Raw genomic sequence first — 13,678 nt, 5'->3', positions numbered from 1 at the left:
GTCACATGACTGAGAGGATACTAAACCTCACCCTGGAGATCATCTGCCTGCTGACTGGAGAGGTGAGGAGGATTCTGGGAGGTCACATGACATCACTCTTATCTCTATTAATAAAACACAGACCTGACCGGAGAGGTGAGGAGGATTCTGGGAGGTCACATGACATCACTCTTATCTCTATTAATAAAACACAGACCTGACCGGAGAGGTGAGGAGGATTCTGGGAGGTCACATGACATCACTCTTATCTCTATTAATAAAACACAGACCTGACCGGAGAGGTGAGGAGGATTCTGGGAGGTCACATGACATCACTCTTATCTCTATTAATAAAACACAAACCTGACCGGAGAGGTGAGGAGGATTCTGGGATTCTAACATGATATTCCTATTGGTTCTCCAATACAGAGATTTCCTCTTGTCAAGTCAGGTGATCATATGACCATCACAGTGCCTCCATGTGACTCCCTAAAACCTGAGAGACACAACATGGAGAAGATTCTAGAAGTCACCAAGAAGATGATGGAGCTGCTGACAGGAGAGGTGAGCGGTGATGCGAATTCTGGGAAGTTCTTCATGGAGGAGAGAGAAAATATAGAAGGACAAAAGGATCTCTACAAGGACGTCATGATGGACAATCAGCCGCCCCTCACATCACCGGGTAAGAGGAGACTTTATTGTAAAGGAGAGAGCAGTACGGAGGCTCCACCTAGATCCCCCATCATCTGATAAACACATAGAAACAATGTATTCAGTCAGTGTGTGTGTTTCCTACAGATGGATCCAGTAATGGGAACCCACCAGAGAGATGTCCCCGTCCTCTGTATTCCTGGGATTCCACACAGGAAGGTCACACCATCCCCCACCATCATCAGGTAGATGAGGAACAATCACTGATAGTATCATTAGGATCTGTACATTATCTGCATTGTTACCATTGATGTCATTTTTATTCTAAATTCAGAGTGGAAACCTGAGAGATCCTAAAGTTGATGCTCAAGAAGAGTCTAAAATGGTGGATGAGCAGTATAAGGCGATGAAGGAGTTTTTTGAAGGAAACGCAGATCTGTATAAGGATTTAATGATGGGGCCACGTAATACCAGAAACCCACCAGAATGGACATGGAATGAAATTCAGAATGGAAACGTCATGGATAATAATATTGATTTGAATGAAGAGTATGAGGTGGATGGTGTGATGGAGGTACTTTTAGAAGGACACAAGGATATGATGGAGCCACCTAATACCAGGAACCCAACAGAGAGATGTCCCCCTCCTCTGTATTCACGGGATTCCACACAGGAAGGTCACACCATCCCCCACCATCATCAGGTAGAATTAGGAACAATCACTGATAGTTATATTTTATGCAGAAACATGTGTGTTACAATAAATGTATTTATATATTTAGAGTGGAAACTTCAGGGATTGTAATTTTGAAGAAGAGTATACAGAAGATGATAATGAGTATGGAGTGATGGAGGAGTTTTCTGAAAGACACAAGAATCTTTACAAGGACACATTGGAGCCTCCTAATACCAGAAACCCACCAGAGAGATCTCCCCCTCCTCTGTATTCCCGGGATTCCACACAGGAAGGTCACACTATCCCCCACCATCATCAGGTAGGTGGAGTTCAGGGTCGGGAACATAAAGTGATTGAACACTCTGACATGTGGAGATGATGTGTGGACTCTACAAGATGATATTTTCTATGTGATCTCACATCATAAATACTTCTATGTTACAGAAGTTATTTTCGGCCATTCTGTTGGTTTAGGGTGAAGATCTGATGATCATAAAAACTGAGCGTGACGTAGAAGAGACGTATGTGAGGGATGATCAGCAATATACGGAGGAGGCTGGAATGACGAGGACATTCATAGAGGAGGACACTCCTACAGAGATCAGCACAGGTGACCCATAATATATTCTTCTCTTATCTCTGCTCTGTTACTGCACACTGATTGGCCTAGGCTTGTGGTTGTGTAAAGAGCACGCCCCTCCCAGCCCCCATTGGTTCCTGCTCTTCTGACAAGGCTGTGTACATATAGAAGTGATCTGGGAGGAGGACCAAAGGTTCTTTGATGGGGGGAAGAGTCCCAGCTGGTTGGGATCTCCACAGAGAACATCTCCTCACTCATATCTACCTGATCCAGATGGAATCTTGATGGAAGTGAACTAACCCTCTCCTATCTATTGATGATGTTTTTCTATTTTTCCAGGACACGCCATGGAGAAACCCTCAAATGATCGTCTCACTTTATCTCCAGGTTGTAAAATGGAAGATGAGGACATCACAGGAGATTGTGGAGGAGAAAAGACGATGAGCTCCACTATGGATGGAGGACTTCACAGTGTGGATAGACCATGGAATCCCTCCGACTCTGAGCAACCTCGTACTGTGAGGGGTGGGGCCGTGATTCAGGGAGAGGAGACATTTCCCTGTCCTGAATGTGGGGAAGATTTTAGCTCCAAACTAAATCTTTCTGTACATCAGAGATCTCACAATGTTGGAGACTTCCATTCCTCTTCTAACGTTGGGCAATCTTCTGCTTACATATCAGAGTTTATGAACTATTACAAATCTCGAACAGGGAAGAAGCAGTATCCCTGTTCAGAGTGCGAGAAATCTTTTTCAAGTAAGTACACGCTTTCCAAACATAAGAAGTTGCACTCAGGTGAGAAGCCGTATTCCTGCCCCAAGTGTGGGAAATGTTTTTCAGAGAAATCCATCCTTGTTAGTCATGAAAAATTTCACACGGGGGAGCGGCCATTTTCCTGCCCCGAGTGCGGGAAGTGTTATAAGCTGAAATTTGTCCTTTTTAAACATCTAAGATCTCACACGAGGGAGAAGCGGTATTCTTGTCCCAAGTGAGAGAAATGTTTTTCAGAACAATCAGGTAAAGCTCATATTTCGGCGGTGAGTGCTAGAATTTTCTTTTATAGAAGGCAAGTCTTTCCAGATGTCAGAGATGGGACACAGGCGAGAAGTTTTATTTCTGCACCAAATACGGGAAATGGATTCCAAGGAAATCGGACCTTGTAACACATCAAAGATCTCACATGGGGGGAGAAGCCTATTCCTAATCTGAGCGCAGGAAAGGTTTTTCACAGAAGTCTTATTTTGCCAACCATCAGAGAACCCACAAAACCCTTGAGGTGTATTAGTGTCCTGAGTGCGGAAAATGTCTTCTATATGGATCATATGTTGCCGTACATCAGAGATCTCACACTGGGAAGAAGCACACCTTGATCTACACCTCAGAAAACAAGTGGCTGAGCGCTCCTCTGATCTTTTTCATGGAAGAAACACCTTATAAGAAAATCGGAGATCACTAAAGACTTCAAAGTTCTGTCTGGCTTCCTCTGCTAGGAGAGAGAAGGAGGGGGTGTCACTGCTGGTTGGGTTCCTCTAGGAGAGAGAAGGAGGGGGTGTCACTGCTGGTTGGGTCCCTCTAGGAGAGAGAAGGAGTGGGTGTCACTGCTGGTTGGGTTCCTCTAGGAGAGAGAAGGAGGGGGTGTCACTTCTGGTTGGGTTCCTCTAGGAGAGAGAAGGAGGGGTGTCACTGCTGGTTGGGTCCCTCTAGGAGAGAGAAGGAGGGGGTGTCACTGCTGGTTGGGTCCCTCTAGGAGAGAGAAGGAGGGGTGTCACTGCTGGTCGGGTCCCTCTAGGAGAGAGAAGGAGGGGGTGTCACTGCTGGTTGGGTCCCTCTAGAAGAGAGAAGGAGGGGGTGTCACTGCCGGTTGGGTCCCTCTAGGAGAGAGAAGGAGGGGTGTCACTGCTGGTTGGGTCCCTCTAGGAGAGAGAAGGAGGGGGTGTCACTGCTGGTTGGGTCCCTCTAGGAGAGAAAAGGAGGGGGTGTCACTGCTGGTTGGGTCCCTCTAGGAGAGAGAAGGAGGGGTGTCACTGCTGGTTGGGTCCCTCTAGGAGAGAGATGGAGGGGGTGTCACTGCCGGTTGTGTCCCTCTAGGAGAGAGAAGGAGGGGGTGTCACTGCCGGTTGGGTCCCTCTAGGAGAGAGAAGGAGAGGGTGTCACTGCTGGTTGGGTCCCTCTAGGAGAGAGAAGGAGGGGGTGTCACTGCTGGTTGGGTTCCTCTAGGAGAGAGAAGGAGGGGGTGTCACTGCCGGTTGGGTCCCTCTAGGAGAGAGAAGGAGGGGTGTCACTGCTGGTTGGGTCCCTCTAGGAGAGAGAAGGAGGGGGTGTCACTGCTGGTTGGGTCCCTCTAGGAGAGAAAAGGAGGGGGTGTCACTGCTGGTTGGGTCCCTCTAGGAGAGAGAAGGAGGGGTGTCACTGCTGGTTGGGTCCCTCTAGGAGAGAGAAGGAGGGGTGTCACTGCCGGTTGTGTCCCTCTAGGAGAGAGAAGGAGGGGGTGTCACTGCCGGTTGGGTCCCTCTAGGAGAGAGAAGGAGAGGGTGTCACTGCTGGTTGGGTCCCTCTAGGAGAGAGAAGGAGGGGGTGTCACTGCTGGTTGGGTTCCTCTAGGAGAGAGAAGGAGGGGGGGTCACTGCTGGTTGGTTCCCTCTAGCTATATAGTCTGATCTCCCCTGCTCTACAGCAGAAGCTTCAAAGGAAAAACATGGTACCAGAGGAGCTAAGCATTGTCTGTGGATAACGAGAAGGGGAGATCAGACCATATGACAGAACTAAAAATGTCAGTGCAGTCGTTATCAGGCTGCTTTGTTTGCTAGGCGAGTGCCACCTGCTGGCTGAACGTGGGAAATATGACAAGTTCAGATGTATTTGCCTCATAAAAATTAAAAGGTCAAACAAATGAAGTTTAAATGTTTACGTTCTTCATCTGACGATATTCTTTGTAAGTTGATTGATAAAAGTCGGCCTTCAGATCTGTATGATGAAATGTTCTCTTTTCTTTTATTCCTTTTTCTAACACTACAAGTAAGGCCCATCCTGTAGGTTCTAGTTTTAGTCTTAATCTTGAGTCTTAGTAGTTTGTACTTGTTGGAACAGCCGACTCCTCCCCCTTCTCATAAATCTCAGGACGTCTGTAGTAGACTCCAATGATAAGTCCATCAGTTCATAGACCCGTCTATCATTCCTCCCGTAATTCCTCCTTCGCACCATCACCACCTCCAACTACAAGATCATCTTTCTTCCTCACTTTCACATCACATCTAACATAGACAAACCCCCTCCATCTTTTCTATGTCCCGTGTCCCTCTAAACAAGAGGATCGGCATGGATACAAACAGCCCAGTCTTGTGAGGAGTCAAGCCGTGTTTCTGGAACACCAACCAAGTTCTCAGATCTGTATGATGAAACGTTCTTCTCTTTTCTTTTTACTAACACTAACAAGTGAGGCCCATCTTAGGTTTTAGTTTTATACTTTTACTTTGTGGTTTTGGCTTTGTGGACCCTTCAGGCCTGGTATAGATTTTAAGGAATGACCCCAAGCAAAAAAAATAAATAAATATACATATCAGACCTACTACCTGAGCATGCAGCCTGGTCAGCCAGGAAAAATAGGGCAGCGAGTGCGCATACCCTTTTGAATCAAACCAGGCCACATGCCTTCAACATGGGAAAGACAGGACCCCCTAGCAAAGCACCTTTTCCCCATTTTGATTAGAACAAGGGCCTCCTCACCAAAACCCTGGCCCGGTGGTTGTGGGGGTGTGTACATTAGAGCCCTTCAGCTCTGGTATGGATTTTAAGGGGGGGGGGACCAGGCAAAAGAACAATTATAAAAATGGCAGACCCCAATTGTTATTATTATACCTGAGCATGCAGCCTGACTAGGCAGGAAAAATGGAGCAGCAAGCAATCCCCTTCTGAACCAAACCAGGCCACACGTCGTCAACATGGGGAAGATGGCACCAAGGGCCTCTTCCCTACACACCCCTGGCCCAGTGGTTGTGGGGGTTTGTGCATAAGGACTTTTAGGAGAAGAAGTCCCTCAGGTACTGCCCTATACATGAACAGCAAAATAAACACACTGCCACAATGACAATGTCTTTAATCAAACATTAAAAATCCCCAAAAATGTTCCATGATGTAAATCCATCCAGTGATATAAATCCAGGTCAATCACAAGGAACCCGCTGAAAAAAAGAAAAAACAAGGTGGCACGTCTGCTCCTGACAACTGCTTGCTGCAGATGACAGCTCTCGGCCCTAGGATAAGATGAAGAACTGGGCCAGGCTAGGTTTGTGAGGAAGAGGCCCTTCTTCTCCTCAACATGGTGACCAAGGCTTTGCCAGAGTCCATGCCTGCAGGACCCCCTTCCAACCACTGGCCAGGGTTGTGGGGAAGAGGCCTTCATCTTCAACATGGGAACAGGGTGCTTTACCAGGAAGGTCTCCAGTTTAGATGAATCCCTTGCCTGCAGACTCCCAACCACTGCTTGGGGTTGTGGGGAAGAGACCCTTATCCTCGTCAGCATGGAGACAAGGTGCTTTGCCAGGGAAGTCTCCAAATTTTGATGACTCCCTACCTGAAGACACCCCTCCGAGCCACTGGTCAAGGTTGTGGGGAGTAGGCCCTTATCCTCATCAAGATAAGGACAAGGTGTTTTGCCATGGGGGTCTCCATATTTTCATGAGTTCCTACCCGCAGAACCCCCACCGCCAACCACTGGCCAGGCTTGTGGGGAAGAGGCCACTATTTCCATTAACATAGGGACAAGGTGCTTTGCCGAGGGGTGGTCTCCAGATTTCATGAGTCCCTGCCTACAGACCCCCCCTCCCAACCACGGGCCAGGGTTGTGGGGAAGACAACCTTATCTTCATCAATATGGGAATAAGGTGCTTCACCAGGGAGGCCTCCAAATTGTATTTGTCTCTTGCCTGCAGACCCCCAACCACTAGCCATGGTTGTGGGGAAAAGGTTTCTATCTTCATCAACATGGGGACAAGGTGCTTTACCAAGGCAGTCTCCAGATTATGATGAGTTCCTTGCCTACAGACCCCCCCCCCCCCAAACAGGGTTGTGGGGAAGACACCCTTATTGTCCTCAACATAAGGACAAGGTGTTTATCCAGGGGGGTCGGCAGATTTGATGAGTCCCTGACTGCAGAACCGCCTCCCAACCACTGACCAGGTTTGTGGGGAAGAGGTCCCTATCTTCAACATGGGGACAAGGTGCTTTACCAGGAAGGTCTCCAGATTAGATGAATCCCTTGCCTGCAGACTCCCAACCACTGGCCGGGGTTGTGGGAAAGAGACCCTTATCCTCATCAGCATGGGGACAAGGTGCTTTGCCAGGGAAGTTTTCAGATTTTGATGAGTCCCTGCCTGCAGATTTCCTTCACAACCACGGTCCAAGCTCCAGTCATCTCACCACTGGACAATGAGGTCACTGTACTCCAATGGCCTCCACACATCTCATCCAATACAGCACCTCTGCGATGTGGTAGAACGGGATATTGGCATCATGGATGTGCAGCCGCCAAATCTTCAGCAACTGTGTGATGTTATCATGTCACTATGGAGCGAAATCTCTGAGGAACGTTTCCAACACCTTGTTGTATCTATGCCACCAAGAATGAAGGCAAAAGGGGTCTAACCCTGGACTAGTAAGGGTAGGGTGACCAGACATCCCCAGTTTCAGGGGACAGTCACCTGATTGAGGACACTGTCCCAGGACCAAGTCTGTCCCTGGTTTTGTCCCCAGATTGGATTTAATAGGGGGCAGGGGCAATTTCAAAGACAGTCAGTGCAGAATTAAAATAAACAAATTAGAATTACACCCCCCCCCCCCCGCTCTGCCGTGCCTACTAGCATAGGGGGGTTGTATTTTTCCCATTATCTGTGCCCCTTTCTGATGATCATGTGTTAGTCGGAGCGGAGGGAATATTTCTTCAGTTTCGGGCGCATGCCCATTCAGCTCCGCCCGCATGTTCTTCTGCCTTGGCTCAAATCCTGGCCAGCCACCTGCCTATCTCCTTGCCTTCCCTGGCAGAGTGATCTTCCTCCGCCCCCCATCCAGTAGTAGCCGGGGCCCGAAGAGTAATGCTGCGTATACACGATCATTTTTCGGGTTGTAAAAAAATTATTTTTTTCAGGCTCTAGAAAAAACAACGTTTTTTTCAACCCGATCATTAAAACGGCCTTGCCCACACACGATTCTGAAAAAAAAAATGCTCTAGCAAAGCGCATGACGTACAATATGTATGACGGCACTATAAAGGGGAAGTTCCATTTGGATGGCGCCACCCTTTAGGCTGCTTTAACTGATTTTGTGTTAGTAAAAGACGTTTTGCGCTTTTCTGTCTGTTACAGCATGACGAATGTGCTTACTCCATTACGAACGCTAGTTTTACCAGAACGAGCGCTCCCTTCTCATAACTTTCTTCTGAGCATGCGCGGATATTTCACGTCGTTAAAGCACACACACGACCATTTTTTACAGCCCGTTTTTCAGAACCCCGAAAAATGCTCTGAAGCCCACACACGATCGTTTTTAATGACATAAAAAAAAACGGCATTTTTTACAACCCGAAAAATGATCGTGCGTACGCTGCATAAGACTTGAGAGGCTGTGAGGTGGGAGGCGACGGGCAGAGAGTCGCTGATTGTTGCCATTATTAGTAAAGAAAAAATATGGCCCCCGGATTTCATTTAAAAAATCTGGTCACCTTAAAGCGGAGGGTCACCCTCAAAATTAACTTTTTCGCTAACCTATCTCCAGCCTTGTAAGGCTTGTAGCGTTGTCATTTTTTTGAATGTGTACACTTACCTGTATTCAGCCGCACTTCCAGGTCTTCTTCCTTGCGGGGAGTGGGCGTGTCGCTGCTTTTCCCCGACGGGGAACTCTGCGCAATGTCTCCTGGGAGTGAGTGTTGATCCTCCCAGGAGACGATTGACGTGCGGGTAAAGCGCGTCATCGCCTTCCGAAAATATCCGACGGGGACTCGGCTCTTTACGGCGCTATACAGCGCCTGCGCTTGCCGTGTAGAGCTGACTGCGCAGTAAAGTGCCGAGTCCCCCTCGGATATTTTCAGAAGGCGATGACGCGCTTTACACGAACGTCAATCATCTAAGGAACGCCTACTCCCCGGGGGAGCGAGAACCCGGAAGCCCCATGAAAAATACCATAAGACCGTAAGTACAGCGGTACAAAAAAAAAATCCAGCATACTGTAGATGTCAGCAGTATGCTGGATGTAACGTTTTATTGTTGTTTTAGGGTGAACCCCCGCTTTAAGTAGGGGGGACCTAATAAAGTGGCCGATGAGTGTATTCTCAGTGGATCCATCCTTCCTGACACTAAATCGGCCCTAATCAACCTAATGGTAGGAGCACTATAAATAATGAGGGTGTCTAATCTACATTATGAAACATATCTCAAATACTCTCTACGAATCTTCCTTTTATCTTCAATAATCTTATTTCTTGGGGTTGAAGTTCCTCTGAGCTCCACATGGTGGTAATCTCACTGCTGCCCAGACAGGAAGTGATGTTAGGTCCAGACAGGAAGTGATGTTGGGTATAAATAAGAAGTTCCGGGTGAGAGGTGAGTCGGGAGGAAGTAGAGAGGAGACATTTTTGAAAGTGGCAGTAGATGAGGTAATAAGATCTTATTTTCTATTTACACCCAGTAACCTTCCCCGTCATGTCCGTCCTCTTCCTCCATAGTCACTGTGACGTCTTTTATCTCCAGCAGATGATGATACACACATATATAGTGTGGAAACCTAGATTAACCCCTTCAGGTTCAGAACATTTCCCCACTTGAGGGGCCGGAACATTCTCTTCACCTTTCCCACCAATCACATTCTCACCTCATCAGTCTATAGTCTATACTAACAGATTATACCACTTTTATTGGGTTGGGGTATTTATTTAGCTATAAAGAGAATGTTCCACTTTTCTAGAGCCTTCAGATAAAAATCCAAGTGAAAGATAAATATCTCAAAACAAAACACACTTTACATAACCCTCATATTATCCCCCATATATCCCAATCCTAATATTATACAACCAGTACAGTCCAGATCATTCTCTGTTATCAATTATTGGTCTACACAGGAAACCTTTATAGATCACATGACCAATGAAGATGGAGAAGGCCCGGAGTCACGTGACTGAGAGGATACTAAACCTCACCCTGGAGATCATCTACCTGCTGACCGGAGAGGTGAGGAGGATTCTGGGAGGTCACATGACATCACTCTTATCTCTATTAATACACCACAGACCTGACCGGAGAGGTGAGGAGGATTCTGGGAGGTCACATGACATCACTCTTATCTCTATTAATAAAACACAGACCTGACCGGAGAGGTGAGGAGGATTCTGGGAGGTCACATGACATGACTCTTATCTCTATTAATAAAACACAGACCTGACCGGAGAGGTGAGGAGGATTCTGGGAGGTCACATGACATCACTCTTATCTCTATTCTGACCGGAGAGGTGAGGAGGATTCTGGGAGGTCACATGACATCACTCTTATCTCTATTAATAAAACACAGACCTGACGGGAGAGGTGAGGAGGATTCTGGGAGGTCACATGACTGTTTATCTCTATTAAAGCGGAGGTCCAACCGATTTTTTTTTAAAAATCAGCAGCTACAAATACTGCAGCTGCTGACTTTTAAAATAAGGTCACTTACCTGTCCAGGGCGCCCGCGATGTCGGCACCCAAAGCCGATCTCTTCCTCGGCTCTCAGATGCTGCCTCCATCTTCGGTAAGTTCCTGGTTCCCTACTGCGCATGCGCGAGTCCTGCTGTGCGATCTGAATGGTCCCTGCTGTCTTCTGGGACCTGTGTGTCTCCCAGAAGACATGGGGGGGCAGAGGAAGCGATGGATGTGGTGTTGATACCCGCATTATCTGCGGCTATCTATGCCCGGAAGTGGGAGCAAATTCTGCATATACTCGAGTATAAGCCGACCTGAATATAATCCGAGGCACTTAATTTTACCACAAAAAACTGGGAAAACATATTGACTCGAGTATAAGCCTAGGGTGAGAATGCAGCAGCTACTGTAAGTGGAAAAGAGGGTCAACAATGCCCATTTGCACGCCTCACTGTGCCCATTGCAGCCTCACTGTGCCCATTGCAGCCAGACCTCACTGTGCCCATTGCAGAATCACTTTGACCTGTACCTGAGTCTGTGACATGCAGATTCAGATGGCGGCCGAGCAGTGTTAAAAAGTCGCGCTCCTCCTTGTCCTGTTCCATGATGGGCGGAACACTCAGTTTCCCAGCAGACACTGTGTTTAGTGTCCTGCCTATCATGGACACTGTGATGGATGGAAGGGCGTCCGTGATGGGCGGAACACTGAACACAGTGTCTGCTGGGAAACTGAGTGTTCCGCCCATCACGGAACAGGACAAGGAGGAGTGCAACTTTTTAACACTGCCCGGCTGCCGTCTGAATCTGCATGCCATGGTACACTGACTCGAGTATAAGCCGAGTGGGTCACTTTCAGCCCAAAAAAAGGTCTGAAAAACTTGGCTTAAACTTGAGTATATACGGTACCTGTTTTAAAACGGGTATCTGCTCCCCTCTGAAAGGTGCCAAATGTGACACCGGAGGGGGAGGGGATTCCGAAAAGCAGAAGTTCCATTTTTGGGTGGAACCCTGCTTTAATAAAACGCAGAGCTGACCGGATAGGTGAGGAGGATTCTGGGAATGTCATATGATATTATTGTTGGTGTTTTAATAGAGTTTGCCTCCTATGAAGTCCGGTGACCATGTGTTCATCACAGTGCCTCCATGTGACTCCCTAAAACCTGAGAGACACAACATGGAGAAGATTCTAGAAGTCACCGAGAAGATGATGGAACTGCTGACAGGAGAGGTGAGCGGTGCCGGGAATTCTGGGACATTATCCATGGAGGAGTGGGAGTATTTAGAAGGACACAAGGATCTCTACAAGGACGTCATGATGGACAATCAGCCGCCCCTCACATCACCGGGTAAGAGGAGACTTTATTGTAAAGGAGAGAGCAGTACGGAGGCTCCACCTAGATCCCCCATCATCTGATAAACACATAGAAACAATGTATTCAGTCAGTGTGTGTGTTTCCTACAGATGGATCCAGTAATGGGAACCCACCAGAGAGATGTCCCCGTCCTCTGTATTCCCGGGATTCCACACAGGAAGGTCACACCATCCCCCACCATCATCAGGTAGATGAGGAACAATCACTGATTGTTATGATTTATGCACAAGCATGTTTGTTACAATCTTAAGAAAAAGTGTGTAGCGCCAAAAGTAATTAAACAGCGATGAAATGTCAATACTATGGTATAAATGGATAACATATTGAAATAAAGTCCAAAAAAATGTTAAAGTGAGAGAAAAAAATATATAAAAAATAATATATATATATATATATATATATATATATATATATATATATATATATAATTTGTCCAATCTTAAATGAAAATCAACAATAAAAAAACGATATAGTAAAAAATATAAATTGAAGGGCACAGTGCCATGATAGGATCAGCAATATAAACTTGTTGGTGGAAGCACAATAGTTCAGTGCAAAGATGTGCACAAAAAATTTGGTGGTGACTTGAAAAGTGAAGAGGTGATCCAGTACAGTGCTCCGGAATCAACCACCACACCCCTGTGTGAAATGGACACTCACCGGAAAAGCTGGCTGCCGTTACAAAAGCAAACGCGCACTCAGTGTAGATCCGCCATCTGTTGTGGGGAAGGCTGTTCAGCAACTCACACCATCCATATGTATATGTAGTAAATAAAGCTCACCAGGAGCCAGATGAAGTCTCCATAGTGTAGTATTTATTGTATGTTAAAGGCCAAAATAAAATGAACCATAAAAACATATGACAATGAGTGCCACTGCCGAACCCCTTGATAACGTCCTCTTGGACGAAACATGTCGGGGAGGTGAAACTAGTGCTGACGTCAAGCCACTGTCCGATACCGAGTTTGGCAGTGGCACCCATTGTCATATGTTTATACCGCAGTATTCACATTTCATCGCTGTTTATTTACTTTTGGCGCTGCACTCTTTTTCTTAATATTTATAAGTTTGATATATTACTCATCTGTGTCAGCTGCCGTCCCACCACAACCCAGAGATGCACCTTTATGTTTGTTATAATGAATGTTTTATTTTATATCCAGAATGGAAACCTCGGAGATTATAATATTGTTGTCAAAGAAGAGTATAAAGAGGAGGATGAAGAGTATGGTATGACAGAGGAGCTGTCAGATGGACACAAGGATATGATGGAACCACCTAATACCAGGAACCCACCAGAGAGATGTCCCCGTCCTCTGTATTCCCGGGATTCCACACAGGAAGATCACACCATCCCTCACCATCAGGTAGGTGGAGTTGAGGGTCGGGAACATAAAGTGATTGAACACTGAGGTAGTGAACACTGGACGTCCTGGATACCAGACTAGGATCACGAAAAATTCATATGTCCACCACGTCTCCTTTACTGAAGAGAGTTTAACCACTTCAGCCCCGGAGGATTTGGCTGGCCAAAGACTAGGCCCCTTTTTGCGTTTTGGCACTGCGTTGCTTTAACTGACAATGGGGCGGTCGTGCGACGTGGAGATGATGTGTGGACTCTACAAGATGATATTTTCTATGTGATCTCACATCATAAATACTTCTATGTTACAGATGTTATTTTTTGCCATTCTGTTGGTTTAGGGTGAAGATCTGATGATCATAAAAACTGAGTGTGACGTAGAAATGACGTATGTGAGGG

The 13,678-nt window shown here is 46.7% G+C and overlaps 1 protein-coding gene and 1 long non-coding RNA gene across 4 annotated transcripts; both read left to right on the top strand.

The window, feature by feature from the left end:
- Positions 1–832: 832 nt before the first annotated feature.
- LOC120909581 (gastrula zinc finger protein XlCGF67.1-like) lies at positions 833–3,449 on the top strand. 3 transcript variants are annotated; one of them, XR_005741303.1, is made up of 2 exons: positions 833–875; positions 965–1,284. XR_005741303.1 is itself a non-coding variant. In XM_040321347.1 (2 exons), exon 2 carries the CDS (start codon positions 2,234–2,236, stop codon positions 2,876–2,878), a length of 645 nt encoding a protein of 214 aa, XP_040177281.1. In that variant the 5' UTR covers positions 839–875; positions 1,781–2,233; the 3' UTR covers positions 2,879–3,449. The 3 variants fall into 3 exon arrangements, 1 of the variants encoding a protein (XP_040177281.1); XR_005741304.1 differs by lacking the exon at positions 965–1,284 and adding an exon at positions 1,413–1,611 and having other exon boundaries at positions 837–875; XM_040321347.1 differs by lacking the exon at positions 965–1,284 and adding an exon at positions 1,781–3,449 and having other exon boundaries at positions 839–875.
- Positions 3,450–9,486: 6,037 nt separating this feature from the next.
- On the top strand, positions 9,487–11,746 carry LOC120909601. Its single transcript, XR_005741319.1, has 3 exons — positions 9,487–9,528; positions 9,991–10,099; positions 11,637–11,746. It is a non-coding gene; the product is annotated as an uncharacterized LOC120909601 (long non-coding RNA).
- The last annotated feature ends 1,932 nt before the right edge of the window (positions 11,747–13,678 follow it).

This window comes from Rana temporaria, chromosome 8, assembly GCF_905171775.1.
Source record: "Rana temporaria chromosome 8, aRanTem1.1, whole genome shotgun sequence".
NCBI classification, from domain to species: Eukaryota; Metazoa; Chordata; class Amphibia; order Anura; family Ranidae; genus Rana; species Rana temporaria.
This window is presented reverse-complemented; position numbering and strand designations above follow the sequence as displayed.